The sequence below is a fragment of the Ovis canadensis genome, chromosome X (genome assembly GCF_042477335.2).
Source record: "Ovis canadensis isolate MfBH-ARS-UI-01 breed Bighorn chromosome X, ARS-UI_OviCan_v2, whole genome shotgun sequence".
NCBI lineage: Eukaryota > Metazoa > Chordata > Mammalia > Artiodactyla > Bovidae > Ovis > Ovis canadensis.
The window spans coordinates 63734349-63755052 of NC_091727.1; the positions used below are offsets into that span (position 1 = coordinate 63734349).

General features: G+C 47.1%; 1 protein-coding gene and 1 pseudogene across 1 annotated transcript in view; both read left to right on the forward strand.

Annotated features, from left to right (window-relative positions):
- Positions 1 to 17101, forward strand: part of NALF2 (NALCN channel auxiliary factor 2) — a 29870-nt gene extending 12769 nt beyond the window's left edge. The window contains exons 2-3 of the mRNA XM_070290286.1: positions 13713 to 13884; positions 14236 to 17101. Coding sequence (XP_070146387.1) covers positions 13713 to 13884; positions 14236 to 14621 — 558 coding nt within the window. The 3' untranslated portion in view covers positions 14622 to 17101. The remainder of the gene's footprint in view (positions 1 to 13712; positions 13885 to 14235) is intronic.
- Positions 3084 to 3809, forward strand: LOC138929933 (coenzyme Q-binding protein COQ10 homolog B, mitochondrial pseudogene; annotated as a pseudogene).
- Positions 17102 to 20704: the final 3603 nt, after the last annotated feature.

Consider the following 20704-nt stretch of genomic DNA (forward strand, 5'->3'; position numbering starts at 1 on the left):
CAAGCTAATTACTTCAATGGTCATAGTGAAATGGAGGGACCATCCAAAAGGCAATATCATATATAAGAGCTTGGGCACTGAAGTCCAGGTAAACCTGACTTCAAATTCTGGCTCAAAATCTGTCTACTGCATAAAACAGTTGTTGAGACCTTTCATCTCTCTTGGAACCTCACTTTCGTTGAATTCAAAACTAAGAAATAGGGTCATTGTGAGGTTTCAATAACATATAACATGCTAATCTCTCAAGAACACAGTGCCTATGAAGTGGAAAGTGCTCAAGAAATGGTAGCCACCATTGTTGTTATTGCCTGTGTGGCCTTGGATGAGCTATTTAAACTCTGGTCCTTCCTGTTCTCACCTGTAAATATGTCTCCATCTCAGGAGGTGGTTGTGAGGATTCAATGAGTTAATAAATATTAGTTGCTTAGAACAGAGCCTGGCATATAGTAAGCACTTAATAAATGGTAGCTATTATTATTCTCACCTTAATTAGATGTATTTAATCTAAATGACTGCTTAATACTCAATTGAGATCAACACTTTCCCTTCAGTTCAGTTCAGTTCAGTCGCTCAGTCGTGTCCGACTCTTTGCGACCCCATGAATCGCAGCACACCAGGCTGGCCTCCCTGTCCATCACCATCTCCTGGAGTTCACTCAGACTCACGTCCGTTGAGTCCGTGATGCCATCCAGCCATCTCATCCTCTGTTGTCCCCTTCTCCTCCTGCCCCCAATCCCTCCCAGCATCAGAGTCTTTTCCAATGAGTCAACTCTTCTCATGAGGTGGCCAAAGTACTGGAGCTTCAGCTTTAGCATCATTCCTTCCAAAGAAATCCCAGGGTTGATCTCCTTCAGAATGGACTGGTTGGATCTCCTTGCCGTCCAAGGGACTCTCAAGAGTCTTCTCCAACAGCACAGTTCAAAAGCATCAATTCTTTGGCGCTCAGCCTTCTTCACAGTCCAACTCTCACATCCATACATGACCACAGGAAAAACCATAGCCTTGACTAGACGGACCTTAGTCAAAAGGTAATTTGGGAGCAGGAGGTGACATGTTCAGTGTGGAGGTGGAAAGTTAGGAGCCAGAAGGCAACTGGATAAATTCTAGTGAGTGAGAACACAGAGACATACTCAGGTAGGAGAGGAAAGAGCCAGAGATGGGAAGACTCCAAAGCCTTTATTTCCCTCACCCTCAGACCAAGCACAACTGACAGGTCCTTTCATTAGGTCTCTGTTCTCCCCAGCCTGTCATCTGTTTAGCAAGGTTCTGTGTCTGAGGATGGAAGTAAGGTAAGGGCAAGGAGCTGTTTTCAATATGATACCTGCAGGAAGCTGGAGATACCTGCCTGAGCCTGAGCCCGAGCCCAGGATTAGCAACGTGTGGCAGACAGGCATGCCTGTGAGTGGGCAGTGGGATTTCATGCCCAGCACATTTGTGTGCAGCTCAAATGAAGCTATGGTTGTCAGTGTCACAGTGGCACCATTTCTGTGGGTGGTAGCCTGCACCGCTTAGGTACAGAGGCCACCAAAGTTCCCCTCCTCTCACACTAGTTCTTCTCTTTGGCTATGGGACCACTCATTAATTTCGTTGGCCTGTTAACCTGGCCCAAGCCCATGGTGGTGATGGAATAGATGATCCACGACTAGACACTAGGACCTGGGGTTTTGGGGCTGAGTCTGGTAAGGTTGATCAGGTCAAGTGTTGGGGACTTTGTTTTGTTGTTTTTGAAGTTCATGGCTGCATATTAGTTTATATTGTTATTTTACTTTCATTTTATCAAAGTAATATATGTTCATAATTTTAAAAGACAGATAAGCTACACATATATACTGAATCTTCAGTTAAACACTTAGCTTTTTCTTTTGATATTTATTGTCACATTTTTCATGATGTGCCAATACTGCTGCTATTTTTTGACTTTTCTGTTTGAAATATCTGTGCACATGAAGATACACACATATACATATATACATATGTATATCTATCACATATATACATATATATCCTTGTAGCATCTATCTATCTTTTAAATTATATATAATATAATATATTTTAAATAATAAATAGCAACCTCAATGCTTATAATTAAAGCAGAAGCCCTCTGTTCCAACCCTAAGCCTCATTCTTCAGAGTCAAATACTTCTAAACTTCTTAGCTGTTTTTTCTGATATTTACCTCCCATCTCTAAATAGTATGCCAATTTTATTATTTCTTGATTTTTTTCTGATTTAAATATGTACTGACTTTTTATAGAGGGGGATTTAGCTGTCTTACTACCAGCAACACCATATGCACAGTTCTCTCATATATATCCAATATTGTCATACCATAATTTCTGGTTTTAACAGTATTCCATATTTATATTATTAGGATTATAAATATTGTTCATAGCTGAGTCATGTAGAATACTGTGATTATATTTTCTTCCTTGGCCAACTTGTTTTCCTGGAGTTAATAATTGCCTCTTTTTTCCCCCTATTTGCTTAGTTTTCTACGATTTTTTTTTTTTTTTTTGCTAATGCATTCCCAATTTCTCCATCAAAGCTGTAAAATTCATGTAACACATTACATAACCCATTGCTTCCATCCTTTTCTTGGGGATCTCCACCTTCCTCCAGTCTGGACTAGTTGCTAGAGGCTTGGCTTTTAAGTGCTTGGATTTTAAGCACTTAGCAAGCATCTCTTCTGTACACCTAGTTCCTTGTGAAGTCCTGAGGGAAATGCACAGATATGTAAGATACAACCCCTGTCCTCAGGGAGCCTACAGTCCCAAGAATGTAAATAATTTATTCAGATATCTCACCAGAAGGCTTGAGCGCCTTCCAGGGACTTTGATTTAAGCTATGTCTTTGATCCCACACTCTAGGCAGAACTCCTCCCTCCATCTCCACTGGGTTATCAGAAGAATACAATATAGTCTCCCAGAGAGCAAATGTGTTCTTAGACTGTATTAACAGAAACAGAGCTTCTAGGATTGGAGGGCTGATACTTCTACTTGACTCTGTTGATAAACTCTGTCTAGGGATTGCATTCAGTTGCAAGGGACATGGAAAAATAGGAACTTGTCAGGAAATGATGATGGCATGGCAGCTTGGACCAGTCAGAGGGCCCTGAAAACGGTGGTCTTGGGATGTTGTCCAAAGTTGGCTGTAGCAGTCAGAGCCCCGGCTCCAGCACAGGGGCCTACGCAGAATGTGAGATATTTAGCTCCCTGTGGTATACTGATGAGCAGAACTCTTCCACTACACACTTCAGTTTTGCCTAAGGCAATATGTGCAAGAACTTTCTTCAGAATCACTGCACCATTAATAAACAAAAGAAAAGAATATTCAGAGAGGAGAATTATAGGATGTTCTATGCAGGAAATGTATGTGTAGTATTAGGAATGGAGGATAACAAGCATTTTGCTCCTTGGTGTAAAAAATCAGATGTAATATCAAGGAGATCTGAATTCTGCAAAACATGATTAAAAATTGGGTTTCTACCTGCAGTGGAGCACTATATATCAGTAGTAACCTTAGTGTAACCACATTTGGTAAAGGCACACTGTGCTGATGGGAAGCTCTTCAATCATTTGGAGACTGTTTGGCATTTTAGCCCAGGTCTTCCTGGCTACCCAAGAACTTGTACTTTGGATTTTTTCAATTTCTCTTGAATTTTGCAAACTTCTACCGCAGCTTGCCACAGGGTTTTTCAATGAAGTTGTAAAGCAGATGGTGTCTGCCTTTGAAAGAAGAGCATGTAAGCTGTATGGTCCAGAAACAAATATACTGCAGGAATTAATGCTTCATGAAGTTCATCTCACATAAAGAGAAAAACAAAGTGGTCACCTACTTGCAACTAGTTTGTTTACTTTTAGGAAGTGCTTTCATCATTTGCTTTTAGAAGTCAGAAAAAGTGAAAGAAAATGAAGTCGCTCAATCATGTTCAACTCTTTGCAACCCCATGGACTCTAGCCCACCAGGCTCCTCTGTCCATGGGGTTTTCCAGGCAGGAGTACTGGAGTGGGGTGCCATTTCCTTCTCCAGGGGATCTTTCCAACCCAGGGATCGAACCCAGGTCTCCTACATTGTAGGCAGACACTTTACCGTCTGAGCCATCAGGGAAGTCAGAAAGCATTTGTCAAACCCAGCTTTGATTATAAACTTGTACCATTGAAAATTTGCACTTGAAATATGGAACCACGTGTATGTAGAATTTAATCAAGTTTAATTCAGACTAATATGTATATTAGCATATTTAAAATAAAGGTGTGTCATCACTGTTGCCAGAATACTGACATCACTCTTCTGAACAGAAATCAAAACTGTAAATTTAAACCTTTTAATTTTCATGTCACATGAAGAGGCTGGTTGAGATACTCATAAAGTGTGTATAATATTAACCATATCATGTTTAAATTATTAAATTCAGACTATTTATAACATTGTTTTAGGGCCTGCCTCATGGCTTAGGATATTGAGTGGTCATCAGATAAAGTAAAACTTTGACTTAAAAATATTGTTAATGAAGGTTCCCTGGCACCTTTCTTATTTTTAAATTGTTCCTATGGGTAGTGTAGATAATTCAATGTTAAACTGAGTTTAGCTTCCAGATAAATAATTTTTTGTTGAGTGGTCCAGAGTTTTAAGCTACTTTTCTCTTTGTTTGCAACCCTCTCCCCAGTCCTTTGACTGCTCTTTTAATAATGCTGAATCAGTGTCAAATTTTATCTATAGCAAGGGACAATAAATGAAGATAAGTTGGTTGATATGTCTACAGCACCATGCATCCTTATTTTCTATTTATTGTGTGAATTCACTTTCAATAATGTATTTCAAACTGATATTTTTGTAAACAAATCAATGTAAGGACTGAAGCGGTAACTTAATACAGTTAATTTGTTTAAAAAAATAAAAAAAAATAGGAATTTGTCTGAATAGGAACAACCAGGATAAAACAGAAATGGAAACCACATCCCCCAAAATAGTTGAAAAACTAGTTTGGCTTCTTGGAAAAGTAGTATACGCATAGCTCTCTCCATTTTTCTTCCCTCACATTCCCTTTTAAATTGGTTTCTGTCCCCACTGCTCCACTGAAACTGCTCTCACCATGATGAAACTGCCAGCGTGTCCTCATCTGCTGACCACTCTTACTCTTTGAAACTTCCCTTCCCTAATTTACAGAATGCCACTCTCCTCTGTTTCTTCTCCAAGCTCTTTAACCACCCCCTCATCTTCATCATACTCCCTTCTTCTACCTACCCCCTAAATGTTAATGTTTTCCAGGGATCCACTGTTGGTCCTTTGCTCTATGTGTTCATTCTCCCTAGACAACATCCTCTACTTCTTTGGCTTCCACCATTGTTTTATAAGTCAGAGTGAGCTAGGTTGTGCTGTGAAAGAAAAAAAGAAAGTGAAGTAGCTCAGTCGTGTCCGACTCTTTGTGACCCCATGGACTGTAGCCCACCAGGCTCCTCCATTCATGGAATTTTCCAGGCAAGAGTACTGGAGTGAATTGCCATTTCCTTCTCCACGGGATCTTCCTGACCCAGGGATCGAACCCAGGTCTCCCGCACTGCAGGCAGATGCTTTTACCGTCTGAGCCACCAGGGAATTCCCAAATATCAGAGGCTTATCACAGCAGTTATTTCTTGCTCATAATATATGTCCAAAACAGGTCATCAGGGAGCATCTATTCATGATAGTCACCAAGAGACCTAGGCTAGTAAAAGATCCATTTCAACATCACTTCCACAGTCAACAGCAGAGGGAAGAGAATGTGGCAGATCACACTCCAGCTTCTTAAAGCTTCTCCCCAGAAGTGATCCAGGTCACTTCAACTCACATTTCGTTGGCCAAAGTCTTATGGCCACAGCTAATTTCAAAAGGTGTGGGAAAGTATAGTCCTACTATGTTCCTGAAGATTAACTCCTTAACCATTGGTAACTCCCAAACCTTTATCTCTAGCCCAGACCTCCTTCTGAACTCAGACCATTATGTCCAACTGCCTCCTTGACATTCTACCTTGCCTAGTATATATTGACCTATACTTCAAAGTCAGCATGACCAAAAACTGAATTCTTCTTCTTGACCCCCAAATCTACTTCTCCTCCTGCCTTCCCTTCCTTAATGAATGAAACTACTATTCATCCTGCCACCCGAACAAGAAACCTGGTCGTCATCTTGACCCCCTTCCTCACCCTCAATCCCCATATCCCTAATTTATCTCCTCTCATATCCATCCCCTTCTCTCCATTTCTTAATTCTGCTGCTACTGCCTCAGTTGAGGCCCCCATCATCTCTCACTCAGATTGTTTGCAATAGTCTCCTAGCTGATCTCTCTACCTCCAGTTTTGATGCCTATAATCCATCATCCACATTTCTGGAACATAAATCTAAAAAGTTAGTCATAGAAGTGATAAGCAGTCTTTTAAAAAGCAGTTTTTTAAAACTCACAAAAGGTTCTCTGTTGCCTACAGGATGAAGCCTGGCATCCAGAACATATCATAATATATTATGATATTATGGGCACAGCCTTCCTCTGCAACCTGATCTCCCATCATGGCCCCCTTTGTACCCTCTAACTATGCTGAACTACCAACAGTGTCTGAACCTGGCAGTATTTCAAACCCCCAGGCCTTTATACCTGCTTATTCCTTTGCTTTAAGTGCACTTACTCCTGCCATATTCTATCCAGTGAACTTCAACTCATTTTTTCCAAGCCCCAACTCTAGCCTCTCCCATATGGAGATATTTTCTCATGCCTCACCCCTCAAAATACAGTTGATCCTTCCTCCCTTTATGGGATCACTTGTACCAAGTACATACTACTTATTACAGTGACCTCTAATGATTGATACACAAGGTTGTCGCTCCTGCTCCTTAAAGATAGCAATCTTGTCTTCCCTAACTCTATCATCTTTAGCTCTCCAGCACAGTGCCAGGCACTCAAACATGTTCAAAAAGTGATCATTGCAGGAAAAAAATGAATTGGAAGACCTGACCTGATTCAAGGAAGTTTACAAATACCTCCTGCAGGGCTGGCATGGAGACAGGAAGTTTATGGCCCCAGAAGAGCTAGTAGGAGCCATGAGTAATGCCACAGAGAGGCATTATGTCAGCTCAAAAGGAGAAAGAATTCTTTAACTGTGAGAGTTGTCTGAAGATACGGACTTCCGTAGGAGAATGTGTGCTATGACAAGAGGTTTACAGTCAGTAGCTGGATAAGTTGCGGCAGTGATGTTGGAGTGGAACTTCCAACAGCAGATAGGAAGATGGGGTTATGATTGTCACAGTCCTTTCCATTCTTGCATGGTCATGAACCTGCCTCCTCTGCTCACCTGGTTGATATGGGTCATCTAGGCTCCTTCAGAGAGCTGCTCTTGCACCAGGGACACCACTTCTGTGCTAACCAGGCTGCCCCTGGTCTTGGAGCAGGTAGCCTAAGAGGCTTGGAGGTAACTGGCCCCTCTGGAACTACACTGGCTCTGGGTTCTTATATACCTCTCCAGCTATCTCCCCTGTCGTTCCTCCAGGCCAGACCAGGCCACTCTGACTCATGGCTGCTCATTCTCAGCAGCAGGAAAGCTATTGCTTATTTTTACAGCCACTTAAGTAAAGCCATGTCACCCACCTGCATTTGCTCTGTAATGCCTCTAATCTCAGTCTGACTTAGCCAGTCCCAAAGAACTACTCCCAGAGTTATGTCCATTATCTCCCTCCCCTGGGTTGGAGAGATTGACTTTAACCTTATCCTGTTCTGATCCAACTCTTTGAAAGCCCAGAATCAGGAATAGGGGCACGTGGCTCTTTTTGGACCTGCCTACGGAGGTCCTTCACGCAATGCTACGTGTGGACTCAGTGCAGAGAGACATCAGATTAGTCATCAGAGTAACTCCCTTCTAGTCCTGGCTTTATATTAATAGTTGATTTCTTGCATGTTTCTGAGTTGGCTGAAACAAATCCCTTTTCTGGGCCTCAGTTTCCCCTTAGGTAAAGTCTAGGGGCAGGGTGGTTTACTGCTGTGCTGTGGGCTTCATCCCCAAGCCCAGCCCAGGCTGCCACTCTGCCTGCACAGTCTCTGCAGCTGCAGCTCCTGGCCAAGTGTCCCAGGGGTGCGTTAGGACAACAAGCAACAATGAAGAGAAGGTCTATTGGGAGTATTTGGATGGGAAAACAGGCCCTAGGGAGGGAAGCAAGTTGGAATCCAAGAAGGAAACTGCCAACTTTCTGGTTGGCAGGAACTGAAGCTCTCCTTTCTGGAGGGTTTTCTGGCCCCCAAAAGAAGGAGTCCAGGGTGGCCTCCCTCTTCCTAAACCTTCTGGCCCTGAGTCTTGGCTGTGGGCTGTGCATGTATACACACACTCGTGTGCATTCCCGCAGCACCCTGGGGGCCTGTACAAGTCACTTGCTTCTTCCTAGAAGAGCATAGGAATGAGAATGCCTGGGCCAGGGCTGCACGCCAGGGAGCAGGAAGTTAAGGCTCTTTAGGTCCTCCCACTCCCCCCTAAACTAGCAGCTGCAGAGCCCAGGATGGGTGGGGATCCCTCTCATTTTACCCGCTCCCATTTCAAGAGTGGTTTAACAGCCCAGCCGGGAGGAGGGGTGGGATAGCCTTCTCTGCTTCCTTTTTGGGTTAATTGGTGTTCCCTCTAGTTACTCCCTGCTTCCTTCCCCTCCCAGTTCCCATAGCAACTTGGCTGTATCTGCCAGAACTTGAGTGAGCCCAGCAGCAGCCTGCTGGACGTGGGGAAGGGGCTTCTGTGGGGAAAAGAGGGCACTGCCAGGTCAAAGCTTCCACCCCACCCATCATCTGCTGCTACTTCAAGGGTCCAGGATGCTTAAGCACAGTGTACAGGGCGTGATAAAGAAGCCTTTCCTGCCAGAGCTGGAGTTTGAAGAAAAGCCCAGAGCAGACCTGGTTCTCCTCAGCTGTCCTCCCCTCCCCACACACCTGTGTCCTGAGTTTAGAATGAAGTCACTGAAAGGATGGTCCAGTAGGAAGAACCCTGGAGTTGGAGTCGAGAAACTGGGTTTCAAGTTCCTCTCTCTGCCACTATTTAGTGTGACTGTAGACAAGTCCTTCCCCCCTTTTCTGAGCCTCAGTTTCCTCAGCTATAAAATAAAGCAAGGCTAAGATCTCTGCATATGAAAATTACCTGAGCTGTTTTGAAAAACTCAGATGTGTAGGTTCCACCCACAAGGATTCTAACTGCTTGGTCTGGAGTGCGATGTGAGCCAAGCAGGAGCATTTTTAAAAGACAGTGATTCTAATATGCAGTCAGAATTGAGAAACGAGCAAAAGATCTCCAAGGGTCTCCCAACTGACTGCTGTCTGGTTCTGAGACATGTCTTCCTTTGCCCTGCATGCCCCGTCTCCAGCCAGCCCCACAGCTCTCGAACCTGGCTCTCTCAGCTCTGCCTCTCCCTTGTGGATGAATGCCCAGGACCCCTGCAGCTGCCTAAGCAACACAGTCCCCTCTGGCTCAGTCCTAACACTGATGAGATGAGGCAAGTGACTTAGGCCTGTCTAGGAAAGAGGGCTGCAGAGACTAAGGCAGGCTTGCTGTCCAGGTGGTCGCCCTGAAAGCCAGACTTTTCATCTGAGAAGGACTCCAGCCCCTTTTAAAGCATGTGGACCAGTGCAGTGACCTCAGCTGGCCATCTGCTGAGCCAAGGAACTGGATTACCTCTCAGCCCCTTCTTCCTCCATTCCCTTCACTAGTTCCTTGCCTGTTCCTGCCTTGCCACCCACAGGCCTGGTGTCTTCCTCAGGCAATCTGCTCGCCCACTTGTTGCCATGGTGACTCTGGGGGTGGGGCTTGAGGGAGGGTCATCTAACTAAGGAGAAAGGCCTCCCTCCCACAATCAGGCCACCCCTCTCCCTGCCTCACCTCCCTCAACTCCCTGCCTCTCTCCTAGGGCAGAGACAGGGAGTGCCAGCCACCAGTGCCTGCTGTTAGGCTAATTGCAGCTTCCTGGGAGGAGCGCTGACCCTCCACTGCAACCTCCTCACCTGGAAGCAGGAATATTGAACCAGAATCGCCCAGGGAGAATCCCGAGGGGGGCTCTGAACCCCAGTGGTGGAGGACTGTGCTGTTCCACACAGTCCAGGGTGAGGGTAGAGGTAGACTCTGGGTCCAGTCTGTAGAGATTGCGGAAGAGGCTGTGGGCAGAGAGATTTCTCTTGGAACTCTGGGGCCAACAGGATGGAGGGGGCTCTCTGAGGTCCTGGGGCCCTTAGCATTACGGATTTCCTTTTGTCTTTTCTTTCTTTCTTCCCCGTATCCTTCTGCTCTCGTATCCTTCTTTCTTATCTCAGCTCTCCTCTGCTCCCATCTTCTTCACCTTCCATATTCCCATGCTGGCTCTTAAACCCTTTTTCTTCCTCCTTCCTTCTTGCCTCTCCTCTTGGCAGGCCCTCTCCCACCTCTCCTGTACCTCACCACTATCCCCTACTCTTTCTTACCCTTCATCTTCTCTCACCCTCACCGTACCTGTCTGCCTCCCTTATATCCTCCATCTCTCATTCCCCTGCTTCCTCCCCAGCCCTTTTGTTCCTATCCTGCAAGCACCACTGTTTCTCCCCCTCCAGCTCCTACTCTTTGTTGCCCTCTCTTTCTTCCTCTCCTGCTCCCTTGTCCTGCTGACCCCACTACCACTCTCTCCAACCCCTGAGCCCTTCTCCTACCACTCCAGCTCCCTCTTCCCCTGCCTCTTACCTTTACTTGTCCCTTTCCATCCTCCTTCCCCTCCCTTCTCACTCCATTGCACAGACCTTTTATCCTAATAATTTCACTCTTAAGAGTTTATGTAAATAAAATTTAACACAAGTGTTTGAGAGAGATGTGTATAGAACTATTCACTGAAGCATTGTTTGTGATAATGAAAACCTGGAAATAAATGTCCATTTACAAGAAATTGGTATCCTTTGCATTTCATTCATACAAAACCATTCTCTGTTCCTCCAACACATTGTACATTGCACTCACGTCCGTACCTTTGCTTAAGCTGTTGCCTCAGTCCAAAATGCCCTTTTGTCTCTGTCCCATCTCTGCCCTTCCCATCTAAAATCGTACTTTGAATCCCTGCTCAACTCTTTTCCCCTTATTGAAATCTTTCCCAGCTTTCCTCTTTGCTTCCCTCCCATGGCCAGTGATTTAACTTCTCTTATAGAAAATGTGCCGTAGTTTCAAGTTAGATGAAACCGGAATTTCTCTGAGAGTAGGGACATGTCCTCATATATTTGTCTGGTTCATTCCATGAACAGTTGTGTTTTTTTACATATATTGCACTTAGTACACAATGGTCAGTAAGACACGCCTACATCTGCTTTCATACAACTCACATTTTAGTGAGGCTGACAGAGAAAAACAAAACAAGGATGCAGACAAACTCCTACTTGTGGCAAAGAGACAGTTAAGGAAAAGAATGACGAGGGGGCACTGTCTAGCCAGAGTGGTCAGAAAGGCCCGCTCTGAGGAGATAACATTTGAACTGAGGCTTCAAAGTTGAGAAGGACTCCGGCAGACCAGAAATGGGGAATCAAGAGCATATCAGGCCAAGAGAACAGTGTGTGCCAAGGCCCCAAGGTGGGAAGAAGTAGGGCATGTTCAAGGAAAAGAAAGAAAGCCTCAGCATGTGGAGCATGATGAGCTGGAAGGGAGAGGGAGAAAATGAGGTTGGAGAGACAGACAGAGGCCACATTATGCAGGAATTTGAAGTCTGTGGTTGAAAGTTTGGATTTTATTCTAAATGCATTCAAGGATATGAAGCAAGGGAGTAACATGATCAAATGTCATATTGAGATCCCTCTTGTGTAAACAGTAGATCGGAAAGAGCAAAAGCGGAGGCAGCGAGGCCACATAGGAGACTCATACAGGTGACAGCTGACAGTGGCCTGCACAGAGCCACGGACATAGAGGGAGACTTGGTGTGCCTTGCTGATAGACTGTGTGTGGGAAAGCCTGTTAAGAGAGACATGGTGGCCGACACCCAAGTTTCTGGCTTGAATATTCAGATGCATGGTTGTGACACTTAGCTGAAGTGGTCAAGACAGTGATGTGGGCAGATTTGGAGTTAAAAAAAAAGAAGACAGGAACTGAATTTTAAGATTTAGAGCATGTTAAATTTGAGAGGCCAGTGAGATAGCAAAGCCGTGTTCCTCAGGAGGATAATTTGCACCACAACCCACTACCACCATTCCCCACCACCACACCCCTGACCCCACTTTGGAAAAGGCCAGTGTGGGGTTACATTGCCAAAGTCCAGGTTCACAGTGGAGTTATTTGCATTTGAGTGTACATGTTTAATGTCTGTGTAAGAAGCTCTGACCATCTTACTCAGAGTGTGGTGGAAAGGCCTCTGGAAGCACAATGACCCGGACCCTTGTTCCAAAGACAGATTCCTGAGCCCTCCTCAGTCCTCTCGAAGCTGAATTGGAGGGGCCATCTGCCTATTTAACAAGTATCCCAGGGGATTCTGAGGCACACTGAAGTCAGAGAGCCATCACTACAAGGAGCAACTGAAGACATGGGGACTGGATGTGGGCATGGCTCTGGGCATCCTGTTAAAATACAGGTGTGACTTGTCAAGTCTGGGGCAGGGCCTGGGAATCTGCACTTTTCACAGGCTCCTCGGTGATGGTGATGCTGCTGGTCTAGGTCCACACTCTCAGGAGCAAGAAGTTAGATCAGTGGTTCTCAGTGGGAGATGGTTTTGTGTCCCTGGCCCCTCACCCTGCTCAGGGGATATTTGGCAATGGGCAGAGACAATGGGGAGGTGGAGGATGTTACTGGCAACTGCTGGGTAGAGGCAAGGAATGCTGCTCAATATTCTACAGTGCACAGAACAGCCCTCACTACAAAGAATCCTGCAGTCCAAAATGTCAGGAGTGTCACCATTGAGGAACTCTGGTCTTGATGATAGCCAAAGAGTACAGTGCAGGAAACCTTTCTTAGCTAGGACCCAGTGCCTGGCAGGAGAGAGCTAGATGAGGGGCAGAAAGTAGACACGTGAAGTGAAATGGCCAAGCAAAGTTTGAAGCAAATAAATGTGGTGTCTGCTCCGCTCCAAGGCCGAAGCCAACAGGACAGAGTATGGATTAAGTAGAGCTTGAAGGCACATCTGGTGCTTAGAAAGGCAGATTCCTCTTTTTATTAGAAAATAACCCTTCGCATTGGTACTGCACTATAGAATTTATAAAACATTTTCATACATGTCATAATATTTGATCCACACAACACCTTAATCAGATAGAGCAAAAATTATCCTCTCCATCTCTTTTCTTGAGTTTAGAAGCTTAACACCGTCAGCCAAAGAAATGTTTGCTGAATGGAAAGCAAGTGAAATTTACCTCAATATAAGTAACCTCAGGGAGGTCAGGACATCTCTTGGGACCAGCTATAAAATGGTGCAGTTGGTTGGGATGACTGGTAAGACCTTTTCCAGCTCAGATACAGGAGTCATTTTGTGATTTTACCAGTGAATAAATTAAAAGTCTTTGGTCACTACAGACTGGGGACTATGAGTTCTGGCTATGAATGTGAGATTTGGGGTAGGAGGTAGTGGTTTTGACCCAAACCCTTCTTCCCCAGCCCCTGATCTTAGGGTTGGCTTAGTAAGCACACAATACCCTCCCCCAACAGACTACAGGTACACCCCTCCTCATCACTTTCCTCTGACGCCGGAAGGGGCTGGCACCTGGGCTGACGCTCTTTCCTCTCCCCACAGGCTGTCTACAAGGCCTGGCTGTGCTCAGAATACTTCAGCGTGACCCAGCAGGAATGCCAGCGCTGGGTGCCCTGCAAGCAATACTGCCTGGAGGTGCAGACCCGGTGCCCCTTTATCCTCCCTGACAATGAGGAAATGGTATACGGAGGGCTCCCTGGCTTTATCTGTACAGGTAAAGACAGGGCCCTGGGAGAGGGCGGAGGCGGGCCAAGGCAGGCACCAGGCTAGGCTTGTGGTCGGGGAGGACAACAGAGAAGCTGGGTTAGGGGAAGGTTAGTGGCTGCCGGAGTGGGTAGTGAGGCCCCAGGTGGGATGAAGTAGAATAGGGCCAGGGAGTTATCCCAGAGAAACTATCTGAGGTCCCTGGGAGATAGTGTCCAGAAAGGGATGGTACTAAGGGACAGGGGGAAGAGTCTTGGGCAGGACTGCCAGAGCAGCCCCAGCTTTGACAATCACCTCTCTCAGAAAGGCGTAGCCAGCAGCCCCCTTAGCACCCCACCCTGCCTTCCTTATCCATTGGCAGGGTTGCTGGATACTTCACCAAAGCGGCCAGAAACCAAGTGCTGTGACGTGCAGTGGGTCTCCTGCGAGTCGGAGAAGAAGAAGTTCAAGGAGTCTGAAGCCCCCAAAACCCACCACCAGCAATTCCACCACTCTTATTTCCACCACTACCACCAACAGTACCACCACTACCACCCCCGCCACGAGCCCCCAGGCCGTCTCGGCCACAAGCCCTCCCTGCTGCCGGTTTCTGGGGGCTCCCGCCTCAGCCCCAGCAGGATCCGGCTCTACATCCTTGTCCTCGTGCTCCTGCATACCATGGTGTCCTTCTCCAGCAGCCAGAGTGGTGGGGGACCGGGCCTGGAGGCACTGCCTGCCCTAGACGAGGGCCTGGCTCGGGAAGAGTGACCGCAGGGAGGGAGATCAGACCTCCACCACGCGCCGACATCAACTCCAGCCCCCCCCCCCAGGGGGAGGGGGAGGGGGCCCCTCCCATGGGAGGTGTAGGACCAGGTGGGGGGGCGGGGGAAATGGGGGATCACACATCACCCCCGACCAACCCCCACCCCAAAAGCAGCTCCAGCAGAGCCGCCAAAGGGCCCCAGGAAACTGCAAAACTCATCTGGGAGAAAAAGGCAGAAGCGGCAGGCGCCCCCCCACGCTCCATATATGGAGCTTAGCCAAAAGAAAAGGGGAGGGGGTGGGGGCTGGAAATGCCCACCCCTACTGAGAGCCCTGACCCCAGGGAAGAAGGCTGCTTATCTGGTCTTGGCCCTGCAGGGAATGTTGGGGGGCACAGAGGGGAGAAACTCTTTTCCCCCTCTGCATTCCTTTTGTTGCCACGATCCTTAATTCCCTCCTGCCCATACTCCTACCGGCAATGGCAGACGATGCAGTGGCCTTCCTCACGCTCCAGCGCCCCTTGTCCCATGGCAGGGGGGGCCCCGCCACACACGAGGCGTATGCAGTTGCAGCTAGGTCGGGGCCCCAGTTAAGCTGTGCCCCAGCACCCTAGGTGATAGGAATAGTGGAGGGCGGGAGTGGAGAGGAGAGAGGAACACAGAGGGCTTAAAAAGATGGCTGAATGGCCTGTCGCCACCTGGCCCTGGGGAAGCAGATGATCAGTGTTGAGGCAGGCTCAAGGACACCGCCCCAAATCAGAAAAGGCTGCAAAAGGAGCCCTCTGGGGAAAGAGCACAGGGACTGGGGTCTTGGGCCTTGAAACAGAAGGCTGAGGGCGCACGGTCAGACTGCCACTGTCTGAAGGGCCATATCTTACAGAAGGTGCACATACTCCCAAGGGCCACTCTTGCCCTGGAGATCTTGGCCTTGGGGCCAAAGATGTTTCCATTTCTGATCTCCACGGGGAGGAGGGACTTAAGCCCAAGAGGGTCAAGCCTGGCCTGGGTCCCCAAACTCCCCCAACTCATCCTAGCCCAGGCCTCCATGAAGGAAACCCTGGTGGTGTTGCCCCAGGGCTTTCCAGAGATGAGCCTCCCCATCCCCAGCCTGTCCCCATTCCCAGCCTACCAAAGAGTATTTATCCCTTCCGATCCCTGACCCCATGCGTTACTATCCTAATTGTGGAACCACCCGACTGCTCCTCACCCTATAGCAGGGTCCCCTAATCCAGCCACCCTTGCCCCTTGCTGGAGAAAGTCCAGAAACTGGCAAGAGGACCCACTGGATAAAGACAATGTGCTGTGGTCCCTTGGCCAAGAGACTTGAAGAGTTTAGTCAGGCTACAGTGCTGCACGAGAGAAGAGGCATGCAGAGACCCTTGGGGGCCATCAGCCTCGTGCTGATCTCCTGGGAGTGGAAGGCCTGGGACATCTACAAACCAACAGGCACAGACAAGAAAGGGAGGCACAACTATGTTTCTGGGACAGGCCAGGTGGCTTTCAGTGCCAGAAGGGCCTGTGTCTGGGATGAGATGCCAGTGAGTTAGGTGGGGTGGTGGGGAGTGGTGGACCTGGAGCTGCATTAGGCAAAACCAAGAGGGGGATAGCTGGAATTGGTTGGCTGAGGGATAAATAAGAGACCTCAGTAGTAGAGAGGGAATCATTCAGGGGCCTCAGCAGGGTCCCCAAATAGGCTTTGTGAGACTGCAGAGCCCTCCCATGCCAGGTTTCTCATTTCTCGCAGCATGTCCCTCCACCCACCCCCAGCCCTGTGCCCTGCCCACACACTCCCTGTTCGGCCTTCAGCATTTCAGGCCTAGCCACATACCCCATCCCTAGAGTGCTCTTTTCAGCTGGGGAGGGTAAGAGGTGCTGGCTCCTTTCCAGAGATGCTTCTGTAGATGTGAGAGACCCTAGGTACTGCCTTCTAATTCCTGCATCCTCAAGAGGGGAAAAGGGACAGGGAAGTAAAGAGGGGGGGGGGGCCTTAGGGCCCCAGGAAATGGACCCTTGGAGACTTCCACCCTTTCTTCCCCCTCACCAAGTGCCCAGGAGACCCCTGGCTCAGACCAGCCCAGGGCCTTGCCCAGTGGCAGGGGAAAGGGGCACCTCACTCCACTTTGAAGTCATTTGACTGTCCCCATCCACCCCACTGCCCAGATCTTCTACCACCCCTCCAGTTGCCTCTGCCCTTCGTCACAGGCAGCGGAGCTGGGCAGCTTTCTTACGCCATTTTCTACACTGTGCTTCATGAGTAGGACTTTCTTGCACTAGTTCCTATGACTGAGTCTCCAAGTCGGATTCCTAGTAGTCCCCATCCCTTCCTCCCTCACCTGGCTATGATTCACTTGTTGCCCTACCCCTGCCTCTGTGTTTCGGTGAGAGTCTGTATGTGTACCGCTTTCTGTTTTGTTGCACTGTGGGGCAGAGGCCTCTCTGCTCTTGTTTAACCCCATAAAGAAATAAATGGTAAAGAGTTGATGATAACCCTCCCTTCATGGTTTTGTTCCATGGCGTCAAAATTGCCGGAGGAAAAAGTCTATGGCTTGGAAAGGAGGCGGGACCAGGAGATGCTGACCCCTCTGCCCCGCTGCTTGTTGGCTCAAGTCTCAGAAAAAAAGAGTAACCTCTGTAGCAGGCCATTCTAGAGAAGGGAGTCCAAATTCAACCTCCAGCAGGGATCAGGCAGATAAGTGTGAGCGAAGGAAGTGGGCCAGGCTGGGCTGAAGTACAGACACCGAGGCTGGAAGTGGTGAAAAGCGCAAGGTGCAGACGTCTACATGGACAGCTCAAGTCAGGGACTGACTTGTGGGAATATGGGCCCAATGATGACAGGTCATCTCATTCTTCAAGGGATATCAAGACTTGAGATTTTTATGTGAAGCCTTGAATGTTGAAATGTTGGCTCAAGTGTAAAACAAAAAACCCACATACCTCTCTGTGGGCTAAATATGCAGGCCCCACATGGCCTAGGGATTAGCAGTTTTTCACCTTCATGGCAGCCTTTGTTCCTAGTCTCCCAGCCTCATCTCTCCCGCACCACCTCACCAGGCCCATCTTCCCATCCCAGGTGGGAAAGCGCTCAGGTAGCAGAGGAGAGGCAGCGGACAGAGGCGTCCCCCACAGCCACATTCTCACACACCCGGGCCAGGGGAGAGTGCGACCTGGGAGAGAGTCTTGGTGTCCTCACTGAGCTGCCGAATTTCTTCACTGAGAAAACCCAAGTCCCCCAACTCCCCCAGAAAGCAGCAGAGCACGGAGTTTAGGGCGCAGTCTCTGGACTCCGAGTTCACAACTTGCCATGAGTTCCTTGACTTCTTGAGCCTTAGTGTCCTTATCTAGCCGAGTTATTGTGAGAGTTAGATGATAGATATCAAGGGCTCTGCACAACAGCTGGCATGGAGGAGCTGCTGAACGGTGGGCCATTATTATTGTCATCAGTCTCAGTCTCTCGACTCTTTCCTTGACCTCCACCTAAAACAGTCACCAATTTCTGTCAACTCTTCCGGTGTGATGTGTCGAGTCCATCCCCTCTTTCCCACCCCTGCCTCCCCGCTTGGCCACTTCAGGCCCTCTGCAACTTCTGCCTGGTATACTACAATACCTCCCAACTAATCTCTTGTTCAGTTGCTCTGATTCTCACCCATCTTCCCCAGCACTACATGCTTTGGCACTGAAGAGGCACACTATAAATATTTTGTGAAAGAACTGCTGTGGTAAAATACACATCCAGTCTTCCCAAAGAGAACATATTACACCTATGAGCAAAAACATCAGATGGCTCCACATTGCCTATAGAATCAAGTTCAAACTTCCTAGCAAGACTTTCAAGGCTCTTTGGATTCTGATTCCCATCCAACCAGTCTGAGACTGTCAAGCACTCCCATCCCATACACCTTTCACTGAATGAGCGCTGCACCTTCTCACCTCTTGTCCTTGGCTCACATGGTTTCTTCTGACCAGGATGTCTTTGCTCCATCTCTACCCATCACTGCCTTAGCTCGCTTTCAAAGTCCAGCTCAAATGCCACCTCTACTGCAAAGAGTTCCTTATTCCCCTTCTCCCAGGCCAAACACTCTCTTCTCTTCTGTACTTCTACACCACTTTGTACCTGAATCATGGTACTTATCACATCCTGCCTGTATTCGACTTAGTCATTCTTTCATTCAAAACATACCTATCAAGGAGTTACTATAAGTCAAGTACCATGCTATGTGCTGGGAATACAGCAGTAACAAGACATAGACATGTTATTGGTCCGCAAGATAACATGATGTCATGTGCCCAGCAACCGTGCTCAGCAACTTACCATAACATTCAAGTTTTTGTCTCACCACATGTCCATGAGGGACCAGGCTCTCATGACCAAAGCACAGGAAAGTAAGGCACGGGACTGGGGGAGGCTATGTACCCACAGTGCCAAGAGAGTGAAGGGCACAACGGCTTTGCCAAAGAAGTGACCCTACCAGCCCTCCCAGCCCTTTGACTCCTGGATTTTGCCCTGCAGCTGCTCCTTCATCCTGGGCCTGGGCCCTGGTGTGCTTCAGAGAAGTCCAACTGTAGGCAGTCTCAGTCTCTTACAGTCTCAGCCTGTGCAGGAGAGGTGGCAGCAGTCACACCCCTGGCCATGCTGCAGAATCACCTGGAGAGTTTCCACTCTGGTCTCACCAGCAGAGATTCGGATTGAATTAGTCCAGGTTGGGGTCCCGGCTTCAGTATTGTTTAACAAACTCTACAGGAGGTTCTAATGTGCAGCCAGGCATGCCAATCACAGGATGAAGAGGTGATTGGGGCTACGTGAAGTCCTTGTTATTCTCAGATAAGTGGTGCTAGAAAAAGACCTCTTACAATGAGTCCATTTGAAGTGGGGACCAATATTTCACAACAGAGAGGGGGAAAAGGAAGAAAGGGTTTGACTGTAACTTTATGACTTTATCTTGAAAAATAAAATGAAAAGGTGAGAAACATTATTATTTAAATTTAAAAACTGTAAATAATTGCAAATATGCACTAATTCTTTGAACAAAGAATGAATCAATCATTGGGGTATGACAGTCTTCTTGCCCAAAGCGCATGACAATACAATATTGACTTTTGCCACACAATCATAAAGTTTTGTTTTGTTTTTCCAAAATTAGAGAGCTTCTTCAGTTATCCCTAGGACCTCCTGTAATCCTTTACGAGTTAAATCATTCTCTTTGAAGCCTTGATCCTGTCATTACCCAGGTCAATTTTCTTTTCTGACAGTGGTAGTGACTGGTCTATCTCTGCCAAATCCCATTTTCAAGGACTTTACATGACATTAGAGATTGTCTTCTGTGTCACTCTCATTGTCTTCATGAAACCCTGAATCTTTTTCAAGACCTGCAGTTTCACTCTGAAATTCATTAGCATCACATAATACTAGCAATTAACAAGAGGCTGAAAAAGACCTTAGCATAATGGGTTTGGATAAACAGTATTAGGCTATGAAGTGGGGGCAGAGGGACTTATGTGTAGGACTCAATTAGTGAATATTTAGTGCTAATAATGACTTTACCTTTCATAAAGTCACTTTTCCTTTTTGGACTTTTTTTAAACTTTATAATATTATTTTTATTTTTTTATTTTTCATTTACATTTAATATCCTAGCCTTCATTTGCCTACATATGTGTTTTGTTTTGTTTTGTTTTTACTTTACAATATTGTATTGGTTTTGCCATACAGCAACATGAATCCGCCACGGGTGTACATGTGTTCCCAGATCTACTTATCTCTAACATGAATGGATAGGGTTAGATGTTTTTATAAAAACTAAATAAATTTTTAAAAAATCAAATAAATTAGCATATGAAGTAGTATATATGATAGCATTAAGTACAGTGTCTGGTGAAGAGGAAGAACTCATAATCCCTTCTTTTCCTTCCCTCCAAAAACATGCTTAGATTCTTTCAGAAGACCCCGAGGGACAAAGAAGGGGAAAGGAGGAATGCATCAGAGTAACTAGAAGGGAGACCCAGGACTTCTGCCCTAGGCCACAGTCTCAATCTTACTATGATTCCCTCCTGTCACATTCTCTGCGGAGGGTCATAGAGATCTAGTCACTAAAC